Source organism: Meriones unguiculatus, chromosome 12, assembly GCF_030254825.1.
Source record: "Meriones unguiculatus strain TT.TT164.6M chromosome 12, Bangor_MerUng_6.1, whole genome shotgun sequence".
Taxonomy (NCBI): domain Eukaryota; kingdom Metazoa; phylum Chordata; class Mammalia; order Rodentia; family Muridae; genus Meriones; species Meriones unguiculatus.
The window spans coordinates 22,958,102-22,985,451 of NC_083360.1; the positions used below are offsets into that span (position 1 = coordinate 22,958,102).

General features: G+C 35.3%; 1 protein-coding gene across 5 annotated transcripts in view; it reads left to right on the forward strand.

The window, feature by feature from the left end:
* The window catches only part of Rab28 (RAB28, member RAS oncogene family), a 71,803-nt gene that overhangs the window by 8,535 nt on the left and 35,918 nt on the right, over positions 1 to 27,350 (forward strand). For 3 of the 5 annotated variants that reach the window (XR_009585049.1, XM_060365388.1, XM_060365387.1), the window contains exons 3-5: positions 1,122 to 1,210; positions 12,323 to 12,452; positions 15,078 to 15,134. Coding sequence is in view for 4 of the 5 variants with exons in the window: in XM_060365388.1 (XP_060221371.1) it covers positions 1,122 to 1,210; positions 12,323 to 12,452; positions 15,078 to 15,134 (276 nt within the window). In the remaining variant the exon portion in view is untranslated. The remainder of the gene's footprint in view (positions 1 to 1,121; positions 1,211 to 12,322; positions 12,453 to 15,077; positions 15,135 to 27,350) is intronic. The other 2 variants (XM_021639356.2, XM_021639355.2) reach the window with 1 other exon arrangement.

A 27,350-nucleotide genomic window follows, 5' to 3' on the forward strand; every position in this document is an offset into this window, starting at 1 on the left:
GTGGACTTGGGGAGGGGCATGCATGCAGAGGGTGGAGGAAGGGAGGGATTGGGGCAGGAGGAGGGAGGGAACTACAGGGGGGATACAAAGTGAATAAAGTGTAATTAATAAAGAAAAAAGTTTATGTTTAACTAATATATATTAGAGTCTTTGACTTTTGTAGTTTAATAACTAGTTATATTGTTAGAGAGAAATTTATTTAGCAAATTTTTGTTTATGCCAATATTTTATAAAATGCATAAATTAATTTCAAAGATTGCCCTTTACTCTTCTTGGGTGTTTTTACAATGCTTGTATAGACTATTATGAAGGGTTTGAAGGACACACAATTCGTTTCAATCATCATGCTTTGTACAGGTATGAATCATAAAGTTTAGAAATATGCTTTGCTTTTAAACATTGTTTCGACTTTGAATAGAGCTCTAACATATATATTGTAGAGATTAGATAAAAAACACAATTATTGGTTGTATTTACCTTTACATATAATAGCTGATATTCAAATTAAAAAATTCATTTGAAATGAAATTATGGATGTATTTTTATAGTCTGTTTAGAATATATGGAGTTTAGAAATGATCATACAGTTCATGAGTGATTGGGTAGGTTTGTATATAAAACTTCCATCTTTATATTAAAAGCATTTTCTCTTTTTATACAGGTGCTTTATATTGATTCATTCTTTTAAAATATTTCTTTTTGTTAAGGCTTAAGTTTGTAAGTAAATGCATGCAGTATTTTATTTATTTTAATTTTGTGAGGTAGTTCTCACTATAGAACTCTGGCTGTCCTAGAACTCTGTGTAGACCAGGCTGACCTGGTCTACTCACAGAGATTCTCCTGGAATTCTAGGGTTAAAGGTCTACATCACCATGCCAGGCACTGAAATTTATTTTATATTAAATGAAATTATAAAGATGTTTCGATAGAAATGTGGGGTAATTTCCCCCCATGATTTGTTTGACAATTATCAGTTATAAATATCTGACCATGTAAACTTCTAGAACAAAATGCAAATTGGCATCAGTTTATCATTGTTCTTTTGTGCTCTGTAATACTGTGCTTAATTATTAGATTGTTAGTCTTTTGAATACCTACTTTATATTATTTTTATATTCTAGGAAATTTGAATGTTACTCTTCAAGTTTGGGATATAGGAGGGCAGACAATAGGTGGCAAGATGTTGGATAAATACATCTATGGAGCACAGGTATGACGTAAGTTCTATGATTATCCTAGTATTTTAAATCCTTATGAAAGCATGAAGGTACACATCATACACACAGACACAGATTTTTAAATTTTTAAACTTTGTTTTATTTTATCTCTATGGATATTTTAAAATTAATGAACTAATTTTTTATTTATTTTGCTTGCACACATGTCTGGGTATCCCATGTATGTGGTGCCTAAGGAGGTTGGAAGAGGGCATCAGATTCTCTGGGACTAGAGTTACAGATGGTTGTGAGCTTCTCTGTGGAGGCTGGAATCAAACCCGTGTCCTCTAGAAAAGCAGCCTATGTCATCTCTCCAGCTACTAATTTTACTTTTTGGTTTGTTTTGAGACAGGTGTCACTGTATAGCTCTAGCTGGACCAGGCTGGCCTGCGACTCAGATGTCTGCCTGCTTCTGCCTCCCAAGTACTGTCATTAAAGGCATGGGGCACTACATCTAGCCTACTCATTTGATTTTTATCTGATATGTAGAGCTTAATTTCATGTGTTGGTCCTTCGGTTTTATTCTACCACACTACACTTGCAGTGGTTTGGTGAGAACAGAAAACCTTTTTAGAACTCTTATATGCTTATCTTTACTATATACTACTTAGTTGAATAAAGGCAATGACTTGGTTATGTGACTATCAGCAAACTGAATATAAAACATTGAAGATGTTACTTCATTTAAATTGGAAGGAACAAGATATATGTACATATCTGTCTTTTTGACCTGTGTATTGATGTATTAAATAATTATAATTCAGACTAATATACATAACCTTATTCTGTACTAGACAAGTAGATATGATTATATGTATGGAATAACTAACATAATAATAATTGTGTTTTTAGAGGAAATCTGTATAGAAATAACACTTGAATATTTTCCTAAGTTTTTTTTTTTTGAGATTAGATTTAATTCTATGGTCCAGGTAGCCCATGCTACCTGAATCTCACTTGTAGCCCGTGCTGGCTTTAAAATCATAGCAATCCTCTTCTACCTCGGCTTCCCAAGAGCTGTTATTATAGGTGTGAACTACTATGCCTGGTTATAATTTGTGTTTTAAATAAAATTATGCGAATAGAAAATATATATGTTAGCAAAACTCTTTAGAAATTATTTCACTTTAAAGATACCTAGTGAAGAATAATCACTTTTTTTTAATGCTTTGGCAGATTGCTTTTTCAGTTTGACAGAGACTTTAGGAATGCAGTAGTGCTACTTATATCCTTGTCTACTGAAGTAAAATGTTTGTGGACAGATGAAGAAGTGCATGGCATTTATTGAGCTCTTATATAAGACTTGTATGTATTGCTTTTCTTCTGGTTTTAGCCTGCAGCTTTTCCATCATCATGAGACATGAGGGGAATCTCTAAATGTCCATAGTTCTTTATTGGAGTTTGATGTTTTTGTATTGAAAGCATAATTTGATTAGGTGAAACTAAGTTTCTTATTAAAAAGGGAAACTGTAGGATAAAGACAGGACTCTACACAGTTTGGCTTTCATCAGTTACCATGGAAAATTTAATCCATTTTATTCTATAAGATATTAATGAGAAAAGCAGGATTTTGAATCCTTTTGTTTGCCTCTTAAACCTTTCTTCTTTGTCTTTTATGCATTATCTTATTTCTTCTGGCAAGTCTTTCTGCTCTTGTTTCACATCTATACTTGTGATTATATGACCTGATAGTTTATACACATTCGTAGCTCAGAATTTTTTTTTGGTCCCTTTTTGCAGTTGTTTAAAGTTTTTTCCTTTATGGTGCTGGAACATCAATCCTACAGCCTTGTCCATACCAGGCAAATGCTGTTATACTGAGCTACATCCCATCCCCTTTACTCTCTTGTTAAACTGATTATGTTTAAAATAGATATTAAGCAGAAGAGAAGTGGCCAGGCAGAGAGATGCAGGGAGCCACAGTCCTTGTTTTACTTATGAGAGTGGGTAAATTGGATTTGAAAATAACACATCTTTGCCCTTGTCCCATAAAATATATCTAAAGGCCACATACCATTTTGGTTTTGGTTTTTGTTTTTTAAATAAAAATTAAGATGGTCTGTCTTCTAGTGATGATTGACTCAATGTGTCATATAGAGTAGCTTAATTTTTTTTTTTGTTTTGTTTTTAATTTAGTTGTGTGTATGTGTGCTCACAATCCCATGCCATGGTGCAGCTATGAAGGTCAGAGAACAACTTTGTGGAGTCTGTTCTGGTCTTCCACCACCTTTGAGTGGGTTTATCTGTTGTACTCTCTTGTCAGCCCAGAATATCTTCACTTATGGTAGACAAATAGAAGTACTTAATATATCATGGGACAGATAATACAAAATTGATTAAATCTTTTTTTCTTTAAAATTGCACAATATATATGAATTGGATTTTGTTATTTTTGCTTTACTTTAAATCATGTAAAATATATTTAAATTATTAAAGTTTTATTTTTATATAAAAATAAGTTGTGATGGAGTGTCAGTCTCAGGAAAGACACCTGTGCCCAGATATATTTGGTCCTTGTGGAGCTCCTATCCTTTCCACGTCATTCTATCCTTTGCACGTCATATGATTCCCTGCACTCTGCTGAAGGTTTGGTTATGAGTCTTAGTATCTCCTTTGATACACTGCTAGATAGAGTGTTTCTGAGGCCCTCTGCGGTAGGCTCCTGTCCTGTTACTTGTTTTCTCCTACGTCCAATGCACATCCCATTTGTCTTTCTAAGTGAGGATTAATCCTCTTACCCCAGGTCCTCTTTCTTGTTTATCTTCTTTAGGTGTATAGATTTCATTATGTTTATCATATCTTATAGGTCTATATGAGTGAGTATATACCATGTGTGTTTTTCTCCTGGGATACCTCATTCAGAATGATCTTTTCTAGATCCCACCATTTGCCTGCAAATTTCATGATGGATATAATCTAGAATCCCTGCTTGGACATAGCCTCTGGTAGCTCAGTAACCAATTGGTTTCCCATACTAAGGGGAACAGGGACTATTTCTGACAGGAACTCAATGGCAGGCTCTTTGACCCCCCTCCCCCAAGGAAGGAGCAGTCCTGCTAGGCCAAGATACCTGATAAAACAGGGTCAGATGAAAGGGGAGGAGGTCCTCCCCAATTAGTGGACTTGGAAAGGGAGGAGATGAGGGAGGGAGGAAGGGTTTGGGAGGGAAGGAGGGAGCGGGATACAGCTGTGATACAGAGTTAATAAAATGTAACTAAAAATAAATAAATAAATAAAAGAAAAAAGAATAAATTGCGAAAGTCACAAAATATGGTAACCATTCTCAGATGCCTAATTTAGTATATTCATAATATTATGCAACCATATCCTTAAGTCAGTGTATATTTTATGTTGTTGCAAAATTGCTTAAAATAAATGTGAAGTATAGAACTTCTTTCAGGTATTTGTTTGTTTGCTTTTGGTTACTTTTTTTTTTTTGTGAGACAAGATTTCTTTTGTGTAGTTCTGGTTGTCCTGGAACTTGCTCTTTAGACCAAGCTGGCCTAGAACTCAGAGATCTGGCAGCTTCCCAAGTGCTGGGATTACGGCACGCCTCTCTCTATCTGGTCTCCAGAATTCATACACTTACTAGCTAAGAGCACTTGGGTTTGGTGAAGTGAACTTCATGTCCTAGAGGAAAGAGAGTGTTCTGTGCCTGCTTAGAATGGGTTATGCATAGTTCTACCTTGATGGTACATGTTGACTTTTTATTTACAATTTTGTTACTAAGCATGTACCCTGCTACTAAGTAACAACATAACAGTGTTTTTGGGAAATTTACCCTAATAAACTTGGAATTCTGAGAAGATGAAATAAATTATCATAAGTTAATGATTATGTAATAACTTTGGTGCTTTCCAGAAATTCTAAACCTAAAATGTATGCAGAATATACAAAACTACATTTAGCAGTAGGTTATTCTATCGAAATACATGTGAATAATCCACCTCAGCCAAGGACACCAACATTTGGAAAGTTACTTTTCAATAGTACATAAACTGTTCAAATTTGCTGTTTCATCAGTCTGTTTTAGGATAACAGCTTAGTATGTTACTTAGCACCTGGCTGAGGTTTTTTGACATCTGCATTGTTGATAGAATTATTTTAGGTATTTCTCACTTCTGTATTTCAGAGGTTTTGCCTTCTGTAAGCCTGGGCCCCTAAGTTGAAGAGTCTCGTTTCCTGTGTGCATGTGAATGTATTTTAAAGCATTAGTATCGAGGAAGAAATGTATTTGAAAGATGGAAGTTTACTAAGCTTTAGATAAAAAATGATTGTTTTACTTTCTTCACCTTTTCTCCTAGTAACATTACGTTTTAGCTTAAGTTCATTGAATAGTGTAGGTTGAGACCAAGTGAATTGACCTTCAGAAAAAAATTTAAGATATTCTGAGAAGAACTAGTTTTTTTTTTGTGGATATAAAAGATAGCTTTATTAAAGTCTAAATTAAGAAGAACTAGTTTTAAAAATGAAAAGTCCCAGTAAAAATGTCTGGCTTTTAAATTAACGTAAAAATTTCTAGAAGTCTTGAGTAGGATGTTACAGGCTGTTTTCCCTCGTGGTTAGGAGCAAATACACAGTGCATAGTGTTTAGTGCCCTGTAACCTGCGGCCAGCAGAGGCTAATGACAAACCTCAGAGAAGGACTGGATGTTTCAGTTTTGTAGCTCTTTCCATCCTGGAATCTAAGTGGTTTGCAAATACTGCTCCACTGAGCATAAACTCAATGAAGGGTAGTCGTTTGTGAGGTAGAACACAACTACTGTTGTGCATCAATGCCCCACACCGATGAGTCTGCTTGTTAACCACCAACAAAGTGATTTGGTGCCAGCATGACAGCCAGCGACAGATTATATTTAAAAGCTTGACTCATGAGATCTTCTACTTTGAATTTTTTTATTAGATATTTGAACTATTTCTATTTCTAGCCTTTTTGCACTAGCATTTCTTTATAAAATTTTTTATTTGTAGTTTTAAAAATTAAATATAATTATATTATTTCTGTCTTCCCTCACCTTTCTCCAGTTTCTTTTACACCTTCTTTTGACTCCCTCTCAAATTTATGGTCTCTTTTTTCTTTAATTATTATTATTATGTATTTATAAGTGCATAAATATATAACTGTAACCTGCTGAATATGTTTGTACTAGTATTTTTCTAGATTGGAAGTTTACTATGTTATAGCTAATGCGTAGTATCTATGATTTAATTAATTTATATAATTAAAAAATGAAGAAAATTATCTCTCTTACAAGTTAGACGAAAAAAACCATTGTATTTTGAGAGTCAGAGTACCTTTCATTTTTTGAGATTATGATGTATTCTATATTTTATAATTATTAAGACTTATAGTTTATCTTAGTTTAAATAAAATTATAATAAAGGTAATCACTAGTAATTATTAAAAAGATGAAATATTTAATTAAAATTACAATATCATTTCTGAATTGTAATGAAATTATGATAAAAATTAGGAAAATTTATTGAGGACATGAAGTATTGCCACCAATGTGTGTTACTTTCAAAAATCAATCAGCTAATTACCTTGAGTATGCTGTGCAGTTGTTGCAATGACTAATGCTTTTCAAATACATGAAACAGATGTAAACAAAACTACTCCATAAAAGCAAACCTTGTATTTATGTAGAAGAGTTTTGACCTTTACAAAGAAAACTGATTGTATCTTCTTGAAACTGGAAGAGAAGGTCTAGTACAGCAAAGACACTGGAAAATTGAAAGAAGCATTTCTATTTATTTACTTATTTGTTACAGTTTATTCACTTTGTATCCCGCCTGTAGCTCCCTCCTCCCCTCCCAATCCCATCCTCCCCCCTCTTCCCTGCCTGTGCCCCTCCCCTAATTTATTGATAAGGTCCTCCTCCACTTCCCTCTGATCCTAGTCTATCAGGTCTCATCAGGAGTGGTTGCATTGTCTTCCTCTGTGGCCTGGTAAGGCTGCTTCCCCCTAAGGGGGAAAAGCAGGCCAATTAGTTCCTGTCAAAGACAGTCCCTGTCCCCATTACTATGGAACCCATTTGGACACTGAACTACCATGGGCTACCTCTGTGCAGGGGTTCCAGGCCATCTCCATGAGTGGTCCTTTTTTGGAGTATCAGTCTCAGAAAAGACCCTGTGCCAGATTTCTTGGTTCTGTTGCTCTCCTTGTGGAACTCCTGTCCTCTCCAGGTCCTACTATCTCCCACTTCTTTCATAAGATTCCCTGTACTCTGCCCAAAGTTTGGCTATGAGTCTTAGCATCTGCCTCAATACCCTGCAGGGTAGAACCCTTCAGAGGCCCTCTGTGGTAGGCTCCTGTCCTGTTCCCTGTTTTCTACCTCCTCCGATGTCCATCCTCTTTGCCTTTCTGAATGGGAATTGAGCATCTTAGCCAGAATTTTCCCTCTTGATTAGCTTTCTTAGGTGTACAGATTCTTGCATGTTTATCCTATATTATATGTTTAATATCCACTTATGAGTGAGTATATACCCTGTGTGTCTTTCTGCTTCTGGGATACCTCACTCAGGATGATCTTTTCCAGTTCCCACTATTTACCTGCAAATTTTATGATTTTCTTGTTTTTTATTGCTGAGTAATATTTCATTGTGTAGATGTACCACAATTTGTGCATTCATTCCTCAACAGAGGGGAATCTGGGTTTCCAGCTTCTGGAAATTACTAATAAAGCTGCTATGAACATGGTTGAGCAAATGTCCTTGTGTACTTGAGCATTTTTTGGACATATGCCTAGGAGTGGTATAGCTGGATCTCGAGGAAGCACTATTCCTAATTGTCTAAGAAGCACCAGATTGATTTCCAAAGTGGTTGTGCAAGTTTACATTCCCACCAGCAGTGGAGGAGGGTTCCCCTACTTATATGTAATACCTCATCCGTTCTCTGTAAGTAAAACCTGAAAACGTATTAGTTCCTTAAGTTGGATTTCAGTAGAATGTACTTTATTTTGTCATTGGTACCCTATACTGATAGGTAGGTCTTTGTTTACATCACTCTCAGGAATGAGTTTCTGTAGTAAATGCCTTATAATTTTTTGCTGAATGATGGACAGAGTGAGTCAATAACAAGAATTCAGGTAAATGGGCCTTTGGAATAAAGTTTTATATTGCTTTGGCCCTGGATGTGTTGCTTACTTCCATTGACAGCTGTAGGTGCCAGAGATATCAGTTTCTCTAGTGCCTTTGCCTATTTTGTCACATCCTTTTTAGATATTTCAAGCAACTCTTCTCAGCAGAAGAATGTGCTTATAGTTGCTCTTATCCTGGAGTGCTGCTGCTGCTGCTCTAAAGCATGCAGGAAGAGCAAAGTCCTATATTCTAATGAAAACATGTCAGTCTTTTAGTGGGCTCTGGCCCAATGAGAGAATGGCTAGAGGAGACAGAATTTGGAAACTTTCGTTCGCCATGGTATTGCCATGGTTACTTTCTCCCTGTCAGAACCAGGAGTAGACATTTTTTTTTTTTTCTACAATTTCCTGGCAGTAAATCCCACCAAAGTGTGGTGTGATCTGAAGACTGGGCTGTTGATAGTCTCTCATGCTCCAGTCAGTCCACAGTTTCCTGCAGGTTGTCAGCATTACTGTGTAGATAGTCCGACATTACCACCTCCAGTATCTTATGATCCAGGGAAGTAGGTCTTGCCCGTGACTCTCTTAATTTGACTCTTTCTTTTTAGGGCTCAGGGTGGTGATTGTTCTCCAGTGTCAGTTCTCTGAAAAATCTGCTATTTTTGGTGTAAGGACAGAGATGACCAGAGTCCTTTAAATGTCAGAAACCAAAAATTCTAAAGTTTCTTTTATACTTTTTTCATATCAACTTTTCAGATATTTCAGTATAACACTGAAGGTCAAAACCAGTAATAATTATGATGGTAAGAACATAGACAAAATAGTATTTTTATGTTTAAATGTGTTGAGAATATTTCGGTTGGAGGATAGCGAGGTTAAAATGATGTTTATCTTTTTTATGAGTCTAAAAAGATTTAAAAGAATTTTTTTTTTTTTATTGAGAAATGTGGGGACACATTGGTCTAGAGTAGGGATTGGCAGACCTTCCTATAAAGAGCTAGATGAAAATATTTCAGGGAGGGCCTCACAAGCTATTACTATCTCTTTTGGAGTGAATCCACTTTGCAGTGGAATACTAACGTAGTCACTGATAATTCTTCAGTAAAAGTAAAACTACATTAAATAGAAGCATATTGAATATACATTAGCTGAATATTTGTTGGAGATCCCCATGCGTATACGTCCTGAATCCTAGGCTTAAAGGCATACACCATTAAAGGCTGGCCATCAGTACATATGGCACGCATGTTCTACTTGCATGTGTTTTGTCTTACTCAGCTATTGTTTCCACTTTGAGTAAAGATTTTCATGTATTAATTAAAAGGTCCTCAAATCTCAAGGATTAGTTATCACATGTCTGGGCTTTGTTAATGAATATAAATCACCTCAAAGTTACCATGAGAATGTGGTTTGACATTGAATAATAAATAAAAATTATGTACAGTTATGCAGAGTGCTAATTTCACATGCAAACTGCTAATTTGGTATGTATTCTTATTCTCTTAATAATAAGGCTTGTTAAACATTTTTAAAGTGACACCACAAAATGATTATTCAGGATAAGTAGATGGTGTGTCCAGGCCTGGAATCCAAGGGTAGAACTCTTTTTGCAAACAATAAATACCATCACCTACTACAGAGGGAAGTAGAGGCAGTAAGTGAATAGTGGCTGTCTCTTGAGTTCAGCTTTGGAGCTCTATTCTTCAAGAAATTGAAATTGTACTTATTTCAGATAACTCTATTTTGATCAAATAATCTTGGAAGAAAGAAATAGATGTTGTTACCAAAATAAACTGGACAAGTGGTTTTATGTAAAATTATGAAATACTCATTTTTGTTTTATTGAGACAACTTCTCATCTAGTCCAGGCTGGTCTTGTACTTACTTTGTAACTCAAGCTGTCTTTGAACTCTTGATCATTTTTTTCTCTGTCTCCCAGGTACTGGTATTACAAGTATATGCCAGTAAGCTTGGCAAACTTATGTATTCTTTTTAAAATGTTTTTTGAGACTGGATCTTGCTTTCTAGTCTAGACTGTTCTAGAGTTCACTGAGTAGTATAGGCTAGACTCAAATTTAGAACAGTGTTTCTGCCTTAGCCTCCTTATTTCTGGGAGTATAGCTGTGAGCCACCACATCTGGTTTTAAAATTACAGAATAATGAAATTGGAGACCATCAGAAATCTAATTTTAAGTATCATTCTTTAAAATGTGTGGGTACTTTGCTTGCATGTTTTATCTGTGTACCACATGTTTGTGGTACCTCTAGAGGCCAGAAGTGCATGTTGGATCCTCTGAAACTGGCATTATAGACTGATGACAGTGGCCATTTGGGTGCTGGGAACTGAACTCAGGTCCTCTGGAAGAATAGTCAGTGCTCTTACCTCTTGAGCCATCTCTCTAGTCCCTAGAAATCTACTTTTAAAGATAAGAAATAGTTGACCTAAGGGCCAATGTGGTTTAATAAAAGCTCAGTATTGGAAGATCATAATAGTAGCCAGCTTGTTCTCATTTTAGAAACTCAGCTTAATTTTTGGCAGTTTTTGTGAGCCAGTTGTTGAATACACTCATAATTAAAGTTTTTGTATAAACTCAAAAGTGTTGTTAGATATGCTGTGTAGTCAAAATGAATTATTTTCTGTATTTGTTTATTATTTTCTATATTTATGCATTAATTATATGCTATAATTTCTCTTGTCTCGGCTTCCAAGGTTGTTCACATTTATAATTTATGTGTTGAGTAAAAATGCTATATAGTAGTGTCCTATTAGTGTCTATGTTCAGTAATGTCACATTGATAGTAGTTGCAGTGGAACTCTAAGCTCATTACTAACTTATTATTTGCTGTGACTACTGTGTTATATATAACCAGTTTATATGTCTAGTTTTCCCGGAAGATTTTCTTGAACTTTAGTGTTTTTAAACTTAACCATTTATATCCCTAGCAGTCAGCATAATGCATAGTATAGAGTTTGCACACAAATGCATTTAGTCATTTAGTCCTTGACTAAAGTCCTTGTTCCATCTATCTGGGTCATCTTGGTTATTATAACTGTCTATGAGTAAATGGGGATAATGCCAGTCTCTTTAGGCTGTGTTGAGGATTGGTGTAAAGATCTGTGTTTGATACATAGCAGATGCAAAAATAGTTATATTATTATAACATATGACATAGACATGAATTCCATGAGTGACTTATCCTGTAAGCAGAGCTTTGTATTAAGTGTTTGACCAAACCTGGATGAAAATCAAGAATGTGTGTATATATATATATATATATATATATATATATACACACACACATATATACTTCTCATTCTTCCTTCACAATATAATAGGATAAATTAAAAAAGGAATTTGATATGTTAGAGACAGGAAACAACCCCTCTCTTATATTTAGTTTCCTCTTGGACTCTGATTACAGTTTCATGTCCAGTTTTACATTGCTCATTTTAAAGAGGATGTCAAAAAACTGTAGTGTGTCCTGGGAAGACTCAATAGCCATGATTAAAGGGACAGAAAATAGGCCCTTTGAGGCAGTTTTAAGGAACTGAGTTTATTTACTCTGGAAGCAGACTGGTAAGGAGTCACTTAACTATATTCAAGTATATGAGGGGTTATTATAAGGAGGGTACTCTCGTTGTTTTCTAAATGCACAGAGGACTAAAAGAGGAAATCCACAATTCATTGAAAGAAAATTGTGTTAAACACTGTAATTGCCTATCAAGGGACATCATAAAAATTTTCATTTTTGAAGACATTTAAAATGGAAACAGCAGATGGTTACTTATTGAAAAGTTTAAAAGGTCGACTTTGTGATAGTGAGAGGTGGTATTGTAGTCCTAGACTTTTTGTTGTAAATGGCATCATTTGATATTGTTTCTACATATAACTCATTTGAGTTGAAACCAATTTATATATAAAAACACAACTGAATTTTATAGCATACCTGATATGTCTGAAGCACTGAAGAATATTATTAATGTTTCAAAAATATGTTATAAATATTTTGTAATTCTTTGTGACAGGGAATCCTCTTGGTATATGATATTACTAATTACCAAAGCTTTGAGAATTTAGAAGATTGGTATTCTGTGGTGAAGACAGTGAGTGAAGAGTCGGAAACCCAGCCCCTGGTTGCTTTAGTGGGCAATAAAAGTAAGTCCTTACTACTTATTTATGTGTAGTAAAGATTATTTGCTTGAATGCTTGTGTCTTCCTACCAATTGACACATTGAAACTTGAGTTTCCAAATGGTGGTAGGTGGAGGTATAGCTTTTATGAAGTTATTGGCTCTTTGTAGCAGATTCCCCATGGATGGTATTAGTCGCCCTTATAAGAAGAAACATGAGAGGATTCTTTTTGTCTGTAATTTGAAGGTACAAGAAGGTGGCCATCACATCAGAAAGAGGACTCTTACCAACATATGCTAGCATGTTGGTATTGGACTCAACAGTCCCTGGAACTATAAGAAATAATGTTGTCTGTTTTTTGGTCTCTGGTATTTTGTTATGGTGGTCCAAGATGAGATCTTACAAAGTCATTTGCCTATCTTATTGATCATTTTATTCCTAAAATATATTTGATATCTGGAAACAGCTTTCTTGGAGTTTAAGTAGAAACTTCTTTTGAATATGAATAACTACCCAACATTTTTCCCATAAGTGACATCTAATCTGTGAACTTCCTAGTACACCAACCATATAAGTCACATTGTCCTTGAAGAAATAACATTTGAACATATGACTTGAACCCTCATTTCAGGCATTACAGTGTGGTTAAGACCTTCTTTACTATTCACTAACTTTTTTGAGGTTTGCTCTGTTATAATTGCCTTGCTGGTTTTGGCTGGTGTTGTAAAGGTAAGTTCAAAACTGATAGTGTATGTTTTGGTTTCCTCTGGTCTTCAAGAAACAACATGGACTGTTAAGAATAACAACACAGCTGTAGATTTTATGACAATACATTATAACTTCAGCTTTCTCCCAGTGGCTTTGAGACATTTTATTACATGGTCTTCTATTCTAAAGAAGGAGCAGTGCCCAGGTAGCATTTCATTATTCCTCATTCCCATCTTTTATAAACTTTCCCGAGTTTATTTCTGAAATGCAGTTAATTTGGGGGCCATGGAGGAGAATGTATTGTGTTAGGGAGAGGTAGAGTTGTTGGTAAAAAGTATAGGTAAGTGATATTTTGAGATCAGTTTCTTGAACTATGATATATAGAATGTAGAAATCATAAGACTGAACCTAGGACTCAACTACTATTTGGTTCATAAACCTGTAGTAATTTTGAAAAGAAGACATTAATAAGAGATTTTAGATACATGAAGCATTATTCTTTAACTTCCTTGAGGTCAGAGAAAGAGAAAATGAAGTAAAATTATACCATGGATAGTTTAGTTGGGAACTGTTTCCTGAGTAAGAGCATTGTTAAATCAATTCTATCAGTACTATCAAGTGAATTATCTACTATAAATGTCTGAAAAAGGCAATATTTTTTTTCCTGTAATTATTTAGGAAGTAGTGTTTCTTAAAGGATGAACTAGATTTCTGCATTATGTAGTTTTACATACCGAGATGATCATTTAATAAACCCAATCCCTTATTTAAAATAAGTACAAAACAGGTGTGAAGCCATTTTTCTGCAGAGTTAAAAATAACACTGTCAGCTGTCTAGAAGAAAGTATTGCATGTCACAAAATGGCATAGCCTTTGGTAGAAATTGTAGTGTTTTGGCTTTAGTTTTAACTAAAAATTACACAACTGTTTTATAAGTAATTCTTTTGGAGTGAATCATGATTTGTAGTTCATTGAAATATCCCTTCCAAATAATAGGTTTTGGTCACTTTGGGTTCTATTTCTGTGTGTAGCTTTTCATTTTAGATGATAATTTCCTGGTCAGTTGTCATGTTACCAAAGCATTAAGTTATACTTTACTTATACTTTTGTTGGAGGTTTCCTATCACTGTATGGGAAGATGTAGAGGAGAGGGGAATTGGGGTTTGTTTTTGTTTCTTTCAGGATATAATCTAACCATCATCTGAGATAATGGCATAGAAGTGTATAATTATATATAGTGTGTTATGTGCTTAGGTTATCCTGTGGTACATCCACCATTGGTTAATGTCTACATTAGAATATTAAACTAAATGAAACACTGGTCTATGCTGCTGGTAGTATGCCCAAGCATTTAAAATTAAGTTAATTAAGTTTATGCAGAAAATGAATAGATTACTGTATTTAAGATTTACTATTATAAAAACTCTTGCTTTTCATCTTTGACTTAGTGATAACCCCTTTCTTAAACGTATTTATAATATGTCCCTTTAGATAACATAGCAAAGTGTATAGTCACAAAGACTGTTATTAATGTGAAACAAAGAGGTTTTTTATGAATCTTTCTTACATATTATTTACTGCATAATCTTTCATTGGCCCAATTTCATGTGATTATATAGTGAAGGATTAGTACACAGTTAAGCCTATTAGCTATTTAACTCTGAGTCTCCCGAATATTTTACAATTTGTGTTTCCAAATTGATGTTACATTAGTTAATATTATAGTGTATATTTATTTTCTTTTTGGGAATACAATTTTATTAAAAAGTAGCAAAATTCACAAAAAGAACACATAATTCCAAGAGATATATGATGGATTAAGACTGGAAACTGGATTGTTACACTGTGACATTGTTTAAACATGGTTACCTTAGACTAAAATGTGTTTTTACTATTATTTACTTTTTCTTTTATTGAAAATAGATTTTTTTTTTTTTTCCAGAAAAGATTCCTGGGCCCAGATTTTTTGGTTCTCTTTGTGGAGCTCCATCCCCTCCAGGTCTTTCTGTCTCCCCTTTTATAAGATTCCCTGCACTATGCCCAAAGTTTGGCATCTGTTTTAATACCCTGCTGGGTAGAGTCCTCCAGGCACTCTCTGTGGTATCAAGGACCATTCATGGAGTTAACCTAGACACCCTGCACAGATGTAGCCCATGGCAGCTCAGTCTCCAAGTGGGTTTCCTAATAGGGGGAATAGGGGCTGTTTCTGACATGAACTCAGTGGCTGGCTCTTTGATCATCTCCCCCTAATGGGGGGCAGCCTTACCAGGCCACAGAAGAAGACAATGCAGCCAGTGCTGATGAGATATGATAGGTTAGTGAGGCCTGATAGGCTAGCGTCAGATGGAAGGGGAGGAGTCCCTCCCCTATCAGTGGACTGGGAGGAGCTACATCTGGGATACAAAGTGAATAAATTGTAATAAATAAAGAAATTTTAAAAATAAAGTTGATTTTTTTCATATAATATATTCTGATTACTGTTTACCCTCCTTGAACCCTGCCCAGTTCTTCCCCATCTAGATCCACACTCCTCTGTCTCTTAGAAAACAAGCAGGCATCTAAGGAATAGGATAAAATAAAATAAGACACACTTTGCACATACAGGAATTCCACTTAAAAACACAAAATTGGAAGCCATAATATATACACAACGAACCTGTAAGATTATTGACTTTATTTTGTGTTGGCCTTCTACTGTTGGCCATGGAACCTACCCTTAAAAGTAGTTTGTTTCCCCAGTGAGACTCCCTTGGAGAAAACTAACTTTTTGTGTGTAAGAGGTTATCAATTGGGGCTAGCTTTTCAGTTAGAGATGGGGACATGTGTCCACATCTCTTAGTTCTAGGATACTCTTTGTTGTGGCCCATGCAGGTTCTGACCATGCTGTCATAGTCTTTTAAGTTTAAATGTTTATACATCAGTTGTGCTGTTTAGAAGGTCTTCTTTTCTTGGTGTCTGCTGTCTCTTTTACATTCTTTCTGTCTCCTCTTCTGCTGGGTTCCCTGAGCCTGAGGGGAGGTGTTTGGTGGAGACATCCTGTTTAGGGTTGAATGTTCCACAGTGTTTCACTCTCTACACATTGTCTGGTTGTGGATCTTTGTATTTTTTTCCCCATCTGTTGTAGGAGGAAGCTTTTCTGATGATGGCTGACCAACACACTGATCTATGAGTATAGCAGAATGTAGGAGTCATTTTATTGCCATGAACTTTTGGTAGAACAGTAGAATTTGATTTTATGCTAGGTGCCTGGGTTACCTAGTCTCTGGTTCTTGATCACTCAAGCACTGTCAGGTGTGGTTTCTATTTTGTGAATAGGCCTTATATCACATCAGGTCCTTCCTTCCATGGCAGGCATAAACTCAGCTTCTTTGTGTTTAACGAGTTGTGTAGAGCATGACTGTCAGCTTGTGGAGAGCAATCAATAGCCCTAGTAAGAGCCTGGGTTATTTGGGGGCCCCATGGGACCTCTTTGGCTAACAACTACTTAGATCTAACTCATTTCCAGTACTGGGAGCTTCATTTGATGATGACAGATGTCTGGTTAGGGCTCCATCTCCCCCATTATTTGGTAGCCTTATTTAGATGGACTTTATTTATGTATATATTTCATGAAGCTTCTACTGTATTAGGCTTTCATACTATTCCTCAGGTAGTCCTTAATTTTAGCTGTCTCTCTCCATATATCTCCTGTTCCCTCCCTCTTCCTTTTTGAGCCTCCCTTTCCACTCATCACTATTCTGTTTCTCTTTCCTAGGGAAATCCATCCCTCTCCCCTAGTCTCTTTCTCTGTACCTAACCTCTGTGGTTATATGGACGATTGCTTGCTTTTATCAGTGACTTAACAGCTAACATCTGTAAGTGTTGCAGCTCTGAGGGGGAAAGGCTTCCTTAGTGCAAGCATTACAGCTCTGAAGGGAAGGGTATCCTGGCATTCTGGAGCCAAGGTGTACCAGAAAGTCACAACACCCAACAAACCTCCCACAAGACATTTATTCATTGGGAAAGAGACAAGAGGCTAGCTGCCTCTGCTTGGCAGAGAAGAACTGAGTGGGAAGAAGCCTTTCTATACTTGTTTTTTTTTTTTTAGGGGCAGAACTATACAGAGTGGGGACTGGGGATTTCAATTCCTGTTCTTAGGGTGAGTTCAGGGATTGCCAGGTTTTTGGGTTTAGAAATTGGTGGGATTTCAAGTGAGCTTTTTCCCCTGTAGGGTGGAGGTTGGTCACCTGTGTCTAGAAGGGTTGGATCCAGTCTTTATGTCCATTAGGGTGCTGTGTGGGCGGAGCCTAATGGGTGGAGGATTTTAGGGGCTTGGCCTGCCTGGAGGGGCTTTAAAACATCCACATAAAAATGAATGCATATCATATTTATCTTTGTGGGTCTGGGCTATCTCAGAGTGATTATTTTCTATCTCTATTTTTCTCTGAGTTTCATAATTTCATTTTTTTGATGGCTTAGTAATATTCAGTTGTGTAAATATACCACGGTTTCTTTCATCCATTCTCTCTATCCATTCATCCATTGATGGTCTTGTAGGTTGTTTTCAGTTTCTGACTGTTATGGATAGATCAGCAATAAATACAAGTTGAGCAAATGTCTCTATAGTAAAATGAAGCGTGTTTTGGGTTTATGCCCCAAGAGTAGTATCGCTGGATCTGGAGAAAAACTCACGGTTGTGCTTTAGTCCTCACAACTTAAAGAGAAAGAATATGTTGAAAAGAAATTAACACAGTAGTTTAGTCTTAGCTAAAGTTAGTAGGAGGGCATATTCATAACATGTTTTGAGCTTTTCATTAGTAGACATGTGATTACTTACTGTTTATTAAAAATAGGAAATTGTTAGAGATTTGGGCTGAAGATAGAGAATATTTTATGCTAAGTTTAATTATGTGTTTATTTTATATTTATGGAAAATTAAATTTTATTATGTTACTACTTACCTACTCAAGCTATTCTTTATGTTTTATTTTTAGACTTACGTAAGTAGAGTAAGTTAAGAAAATAGCTATAAAGAGAGGGACTTGCTTTAAGTAAATTTGCAGAATGATTGGTATATAGGACTATACTTACTTCAATTTTAACACTTAAATATATATAATAATTAAAACAATTTGTTTTAGCCTGTAGTCTATTCTAAAAACCTGCCAAACATTTGTTAGTGACATTTCTTTGTACAACCTAAGATAGTATCTGAAACAGGGCTTTGGACAGAGGGAGAAGGTACAAATAAAATTTTTACATTTAACAAAATTGTGTCTATACATCTTTAAGACTTAATTTCTTATATCTTGAAATGAGAGTAGTAGTTTCTGTTTGATAAGTTTAAAGACTAAATGAAATACTATATGAAAAACAATATTTTATGTTTTTATTTTAGATTAATCATAATAGTTTTTAAGAAGGCATGAAGTATGTATAGCTTCTATCTGAATGATGACAAAATACAGTTTATTAGATTCAAAATAAATGGCCTATGAAAATGATAGGGAGGGAATATTTTTTAGGAAATCATTTGTCACTCTTATTCTTTTCCCTTCTCTTTTAATAATTTTTTTCTTACTATGTGCTAGGGGAGGGCTATTTATTCAACAAACTTTAAAATGATACCTATGCCATATTAAGCTGGCCATTGTTAATTTTCTCAAAGATTGAACCAGAGGTACTGCTCAACAAATGGTTAGTGATTCTTTTAAGATCTTTGGCCATGTTACATCTGGGAACAATTATATGCATAAAAGGCAGGGAGCTGAATTCACCTGGCTTCATTCTTGGTTTCTTTTGCCTTTGAACATCTTGCTTTTCCAGCGTTAGGGAACTCTAACTTGAAGAGGCCATATTGCAGAGCTTAGAGTATTTGATTTATTATGTTCACTTATGTTACCTTGGCAGGGCTGGCCATACAGATAGCCTCCTGACTGGTGTTCCTGCTTCTTGCTGTGTTCAGTTAGTTGCCAAAGGAAAGATTATAATCTGTAAAATTGTTAGTCCTTTATCACTGTTATTAGAGTGAGATCAGGTTTCCTCCAAGTTTAAGAGGTCTAGGTGATCTGACTCTTACCTGCCTTGCAGATTTCATCGTCTGTACATTTCCTATGCTCAAGGCTCGTTCCTCATTTCTCCTCCCTCCCCTGCCTTTCTTTTCATAAGCCATTCCAAGTTCATTCACACCTTAGAGTTTCTTCTTTGTGACATTTTTTCTCTCAGGTCTTTGCTTTTTGTTTGCTCTATGTTGTCACTCTAATCTCATAGTAAAAGTCAATTTAACATTACTGTCTTTGACAACTCAATCTCAAGGAGCCACCCAGGCCTTTGTGTTGGCAGTAGGCTCAGTTATTTGTGTATTTTTATTGTCATGTGATATTGTTTGTTGTTTGTCTTTCAACACAAAGACACCATAAAGACAAGTTTAGTTTAAAACTAAACATCATGAAAATTAAGAACATCATCACCTGCATAATGGATAAAAGCCTTTTCATGAAGACAGTTGAAACTAGAAGTGTTGTGGCCCAGGATGATAGTCAGGGAAAATGATTTTTATTCTTATGATTTTATTTTCATTCTTTCTTTAAAAGTTTTCTTGAAAACTTCATACATGAATACAACATGAAAATGTTTTTTTTCTCAATATAGAAAAGGTATCATTAGATGGCCTAAAGGCCAATTGGTCCACTGGTTTCTACCTTAGGGAATATTGTCAGTGGGATTTTCTTAGAAACAGTGTCGCTGTTATATTATGCTGGGTCATGTTTGAAACGAAATATAAATTTCATGTCATTGTTACATTACATAAATATAAAACGTTTAGAGAGTTTGCTACTTCCTAACTTGATTTTTTCTTGTTAGAAACTTATATTTTAGCTTCATTTTTAAGATTTTCATTTTATCTCCATTGAAATATAGTTTTAATTTTTCTTCAGTGCTTTAAGCAAGATTATAACAAATAAAATGAAAATTTAGGAATGTTAACTTTTAAAAGATTGATTTAAAACTTTGTCCATGCTTTGTAATTATGTAGCATCTTCCTTTGTCATTTTCTCTCTTTAATCTGTTACACTTCTTACTATCTGATCCATCAGCTAGCTTCTTCCACAGCTAGCTCACATTCTGAGGTGGACAGATTGTAAACAGACTTAACAGGGGTTGCATGGGAGCTGCCCTGTCCCTGATTTATGACTTCTTGGTGAGTGGTGGTAGGGTGGTTATCAGGAACATGGATTGGGGGCAGGAATTACCATGCACCAGCATAGAGTGGATGGATGAATGATTTCTGCTCTTAAAGATATTAACCAGATCCTTTCCCAAATAAAGACTAATAACTCAGATTTTTAAACAATCTTCATGACAGATGAGGGCATAGAGAACAGTGCATCAGGACTATTTAACAATGTTGAATGTATATTCTTCCTAACAGTGATTGATCGTTCCTGGAGTACTATCTGGCCAGGAAGTGATGTTTTACATTGGGAAGTTGAAAGGTTACATTTTAACGTACTCTGTAAGTTGTGTTCTCTGTACTCAGTGGACATGTATTCGAAAAATAAGTACATTTGAAGTTGAAAATAGTATTGATGCTCTCAATAAAATTAACACAGGGCTTTTAAAGCCTTTTTGGTTGTTGTTAATAGAGTGTAAGAAATGGCTGGGTAGAATTTACAGAGACATGTCTACTTTTGAAACTGAAAATTCTTTTATCTGGATAGTAAACAGGTGAGACTGCTAAATAGTTAACATTTGATTCTTACCCTGATGTATTCATATCAACTCCTATAAAATTGTCAGCTACACTATTATAGCAAAGGCAATTTATTTAAGAGAAATGTAATTTATAAAGCATAAACAATTCTTTTGCGGATTTGTGAAGCTCATTCTGTTTATAATTCTAAAGTGAAGCCTTCTTTCCTTTCCTCATTTAATACTTTCCTCCTCCTCCTTCCTCTTTCTTCTTCTTCCTCCTCCTTCTCCCCCTCATTATCATCATCATCATTGCTTAAAAGAAGCTATTGGAAGAAAGTACTTGAGTATAGATGAGAAGAAGCCCTCTATCATAGGTCTTTACATGCATACAGCACTTTAGGGAGTGTTGCCCTCATTTTGGGTCTACTTGGATGAGTTCTATTTCCAAATCTAGTGTGTAAACGTGCCTTCAGATTGTGTGGAAATAAGATCTTTGGGGGACCAGAATATCAAATGACTACTGCCTTCTAGCTATAACCAAAACCTGGTTTTTACTTGATGCCTGATTCAGTGATGACATTTTTATTATTTTGTGGTGATTTTAGATAACTTGCCTCAAATAATTTTTGACTGTGTAGCAAATTATCTAGCTGAAGAAGTAGTATGTGTTCAGTTTTGTTTGTTTTGTGTTGGGGCGTTCTGTAATCATTTGAAAATGTAGTGTACTTTTATGGGTGCCCATGGAAGCCCCAAGAACCCTTTGGTTCTCCTGTGGCTAGAATTACAGGCAATTGTGAGTTGCCCAGTGTGGGCATTGAACTAGGGTCTTCTGGAAGAGCAGCAATACTCTGTAACTGCAGAGTCATCTCCTATTCTTTTTTTTTTTTCCCTCCTTATTTTATGCTGTACCACTGATTTTAAATTTCAGAAGAAATTATTAAATATTAGGTCAGTATGCTATGTTCAGTTGATATCCCTGAGATCTCTGCTTTTTTCTGAAGGGAAACAGAGGAGGAGTAGATCTGGGGGGGCAAGGGGAGATGGGGAGAGAAGGGACTGGAAGGGATGAGAAACTGTGGTTGGTATGTAGTACACAAGAGAGGAATAAAAATAATAAAAGCAGCTGTGAGGCAGGTTTCTTTGTGAATATGTGATTTGAAGATTTTACTGATAAAAGTTAGGCCCCTTTAATAGTTTATTATAGTTTATATTTGTAGTAAATATAGAACAAATCTTATTTTAAAAACTGGGGACCAAAACTTTTTTTAACTTGGTCTTGTGTTTGTTTATTTATTTATTTATTATTATTATTATTATTATTTTACCTTGCTGTGTAATCTAACCACTTTGAGTCATTCTTGTGGATGAAAAGAGTGGTGAGGAGGTTGAAGAGATAGCTCAGCAGTAGAGAACCTTGTTGCTTTTACAGAGGGCCTGTGTTCTCTGACAGCTGATTCCATTCTATACAACTCACTCTGATGTTCGTATCTCTTCATTTCCCCAAATTCTTTTTTTAAATTTATTTATTTTTATTAATTACAGTTTATTCACTTTGTATCCTAGCTGTAGCCGCTCCCTGGTCCCCTCCCAATCCTACCCTGCCTCCCTCATCTCCTCCCATATCCCTCCCCAAGTCCACTGATAGGGGAGGTCCTCCTTCCCTTCCCTCTGAACCTAGCCCCCCAAATTTTTAAAACACGTAGCAACTCATAATCATCTGTAAGTGCAGTTCAAGACTCTGACAGCATTCTCTGAACACCCTGGACACCAGGCACATACCTGGTGTACAGACACACATGAAGGCAAAACACTCATATACATAAATTACTCGAAAAGAAGATTTAAGCTGTAGTATTGTTTCTTTTACAAATATGCATACCCTTGTGTTTGTATTGTAGATGTTAAGAATCAAAATGTCTTCTTAGTGGATTGTTCCTTGATGACTATGTAGTGTCCTTCCATATCTCTTTTGATTAGTTTTTGTTCGAAGCCTATTTTGTTGGGTATTAAAATATCTAACACCAGCTTGCTTCTTAAGTTCATTTGTTTGAAATATCTTTTCCCAACTCTTTATTCTGAGGTAATGTTTATCCTTGATGTTAAGATCTATTTTTTTTTTTTTTTTTTTTAATGAATAAGAAGGATGGGTCCTGGTTTTGCATCCATTCTGTTAGTGTGTATCTTTTTATTGGGGAATTAAGATCATTGATATTGAGGAATATCAGTAACCAATGATTGCTGATTCCTGTTACTTGTTGTTGTTATGAGTGCAATAAGGGTGTGTGTGTGTGTGTATGTGTGTTTGTGTTGTATGCATATGTTTTGTGTGTGTGTATGGGGTGGGGAGAAAAAAGCATGAGATAATTTCCTGTGCTTGCATGGATGTAGTTAACCTCCTTAGGTTGGTGTTTTCCTTCTAGCACTTTCTGTAGGGGTAGATTTATAGAAAGATATTGTTTAAATTTGGCTTTGTCATGGAATATCTTACTCTCCTCATCTATGGTGATTGAAAACTTTGTTGGGCTATGCATTTATGGTCTCTCTTTTTTTTTTTTTTTTCAATGCAGTTTATTCAGGAACCTTGAACAATCATCGGACCCTGGGGAAAGAAAGATGAGGGAGAAGATATTTGTTTTCCTTTGAGGATGGACTCAGATAGGAAAGGGAAACCATACTAGGTTTCCTGTTCAGAGCTGGGGATGAGACTGTTTTTTTCCATTTTGGTACTAGAGACTGAATCAGGGCCTCAGTTATTTTAGGCAAGTACTGTAACTGTGCTACATGTTCAGTTCTATAGAGACGATCTTTGCAAGCTCTATTGTTCATTTGTTAAATTAAGAAGAAAAAAAAAGAAGAAAAAGTCAAAGTACTTTTTTATATAATAAGGTACCTAATGATAATAAATAACAGTAATAATACCAATGATAATAATAGTAAGTTTGGCAAGCACTTGATGAATTTTTACCTTTGGCCAGGCATTCCTGGGAAATGTGGACAAATTCAGTATCTTTGGGAGAAATTGTAAAAATTATGTTGTGTATGTTGTTGTATATATATTTGTGTATATATATGTACATATATCTATTTTAAAAGATTTTTTTATTTAATGTATATGAGTGATCCATTTGCATGTATACCTGCCTTCCAGAAGAGGGCATCAGATAACATTATAGATGGTTGTGAGCCACCTTGTGGTTGCTGGAAATTGAAATCAGGACCTCTGGAAGAGCAGATAGTGCACCTAAGTGCTGAGCAATCTCTCCAGCCCCGATATATGTATATTATACATTTTACTTAAATTGTTTCTGAACTTAGAGTTGAAATTATTCTATGTTTCATTTTTTTAAAATTTCAAATGTCTAGTTTTACAGTGTAAATACCTCAACTCAGCAGGTGTTTCTCTTTTATTTGAATTTACCATTATTCAGTAAATATTCAAGCACATTAATCATTTTAAAATTTATTTTTATTTTATGTGCATTGCTATTTTACCTGCATGTATGTCTATGGTTTTAGACCTCCCGGAACTGGAGTTACAGACAGTTCTGAGCTACCATATGGGTGTTGGGATTTGAACCTAGGTCCTCTGGAAGAGCAGTCAGTACTCTTAGCTGCTTAGCCATCACTCCAGACCTGTGTATATTAATCATTTATTTAGGTATTGGGGATACAGAAAGGAACAACTGACTGACAAACCTTTACCTTCATCCAGTTGTGTTCCTATAGGGAAGGCAGGTTTTTAATAAAGTAAGCACTAAAGTCAACTGATTAATATTATGGTGGTAGATAAAGCAGTAAAGAAGAGAAAGGAAATTTGGACAATCTCAAGTATAGTAGAGACAGCCTGCAAAAATGACATTTGGGCATAGTGGTAAAAGAGGAGAGGTGCAAAAGTCATTTGATGCCTGAAGATGAGTTCAGGTACAGGAGGACAACCTGAACAGAGGCCTTAGGATGTAATATTTCCTTCTTGGAACTCCAGGTGGTGGATGTGAATGTACCACATTTGTAGATATGTTTACGTAGCTGTATGGGTATAACTGTGTGTAGGAGATGGTGGCTTAGGAATAGGGTAGGAAACAAAATTAAAATATTCAGACAAAAAGGATCCAGGAAGTGGAAAGCTTTTACCTTGAGTGAGATGGATAGCCAATGAAGATTTTGAGCAAAATTATTTAGCATGTATTTGAAAATGATTATAGTAAAATTTAAGAATATTTAATATTGGCTAAGAGTGGAAGAAGGGAGACTAGAGAGGAGGCTTCTAATATAACCCAAGTAGTACTGTGGGCCAGTGTAATTGCATCAGAAATAGTGAGATATGGTTGACATCTGGGCATTTTGATGTCTTAATTTTGTTTTTAGATTTTGAGTGTTTTGCCTGAATATATATTCATTCACTTGGTGTCAGTGAAGGTTAGAAGAAGGTATCAGATCCCATAAAATTGGAGTTATAAATTGTCGTGAGCCACTGTGTGCTCAGTGCTGGGAGCTGAACCCTGGTCTTCTGCAAGGGCAATAAGTACTCTTAACCATTGTGATATTTCTTTCTATATATTTTAAAGGGCAAGGCAATTAGGCCTTCATAGATTGGTTGAGGAGTAAGGGAAAGAGTAAGCTAATGGGAAAAAAATTTTTTTTAACTTAAACATCTAGAAAGTTACCTAACGGAGAGGAGGAAGATAATTAGAAGAATAAGTTTTAGTAACGTCTATTTGCATCTGGGCATTCTAATTTGGAGGTTTTTATTTTAAGGGCCAGTGTAGCAATATTTAACAGGTGAATCTGAAAGACAGGAAGTTGTATTATAGGAATCAAAATTATAGTCAACAGGATGAGAATGATACAGCTAGGAGACTGGATAAAATTTATCAGTTTGAAAAAAAGGTTCAAAGGTAAGGCTTCGACACCATGTTTTAAGATTTTGGGAAAATAGATATCAGAAAAAAATTGGAATATGGCCAATGAAGGAAGAAAGTCAATCAAAGTGTTCCGCTTTGGGTACCAAATGTCAAGGTGTTTTAAGAGAGAGAGAGCAACTAGCAGAAAAATATCAAGATATAAAATTAGCATGTTTTCTGAATTTTCAAGTGTACATGTGTTAACCATGATGTTGTATATTGTCAATATGTACAGATTTTGTTAATTGTACCTTAGTGAATCTGGAGGAAAACCAGTTACGTTTGATGTGCTTGAGTTAGTATAGTGATTTGAATGAGAGATGTTTCCATAAGCTTAGACATTTGATGCTTGGTCCTTAGTTGGTAACATTGGAGAGATTTAGGAGATGCGGACTTTGTGGAGGAAGTTTGTCACTAGAGCTGGACTTTGGGAGTATATAGCTTTGTCCTACTTCTACTTTGCTTTTCTGTTTCATGCTTCTGGTTGAGGATATGAATGTTCATCTTTTTGCTCCAGGAACTATGCCTGCCTACTGCCATGTTTTTCTACCATGATGTACCCTATAAACTCTTTTCTATAAGTTGTGTTGCTTATGGTGTTTTGTCACAACAACAGAAAAGTAACTAGTATAATTTATTAATACCACATTAAATTATTTAAAAATTACTTTATGTTACACATGGACTTTTTTTTAGCTAGTCAAACTTTTTAATATTAAGGAAGTTTTGTTATGGATTCAACTTTAGGTCAGGTATGACGATATATGCCTTTAATCCTGACATTTGAGGCAGAGGCAAGCACTTCTCTGTGAATTTGAGGACAACCTGATTCACATTAGTATGTTCAAGGCTCCCCAGTACTACACACTGAGACTCTTCTCACCCCACTGCACTCTGAAAAGCTGCAGCCTTCTCAACAAACCAAAAAACAACAAAATTAACTTTAAGAAGACAGATGTATTTTTCCCTAAGGATATTAATTTCGTAGAATGTTCCACCACTTCAGTATGCTTAATATACACAGGCAGTATAATATGTTTAATATTCACAGGCAGTATATATCTTAGACTTTTAATCAAGACACTTAGATATGAATATGGACTCAGGTATTAACTATGTGACTATGGTAAGCTATTGTTTTGCACCTCAGTTTTTATATCTGCATAGTGGGACTGATAACATTTAGCCCACAGGAAGATTGTTGTAGCAAATAAATGCACAAAGATCCTAGAATCATGCCTGTTATGTAAGATGGCTCCTTGTGTTAACTATCATTTTCTTATTCTATATTCAAAATCCTGTCTTCTATTTGTAGGCAGTAACAGGAAATTCTGCTAAATTTATGTATTTCCTTTTCTTTTCTTTCTGAGCAAGGCTAAGGCTTGAACTCAAAGCCTGATGCATGCTAGATAAATATTCTAGCAATCAATTGTACATCCAGGCAGTGTATATTTTATTATATTATGATTTAAGAACCAAAAGCTGAAAATTTTGTTAAATATCTTGAAAAATACAATGATTAAAATGTTGTGTATAATTAGTGCTTGGAAATAAAACTTTTTCACTTATAGAAGAATTTTATTTTTTAACTTTAAAAAGTTCAGTTGTGGAGGTGATGCAATTTTTGATAGGTACTCTGA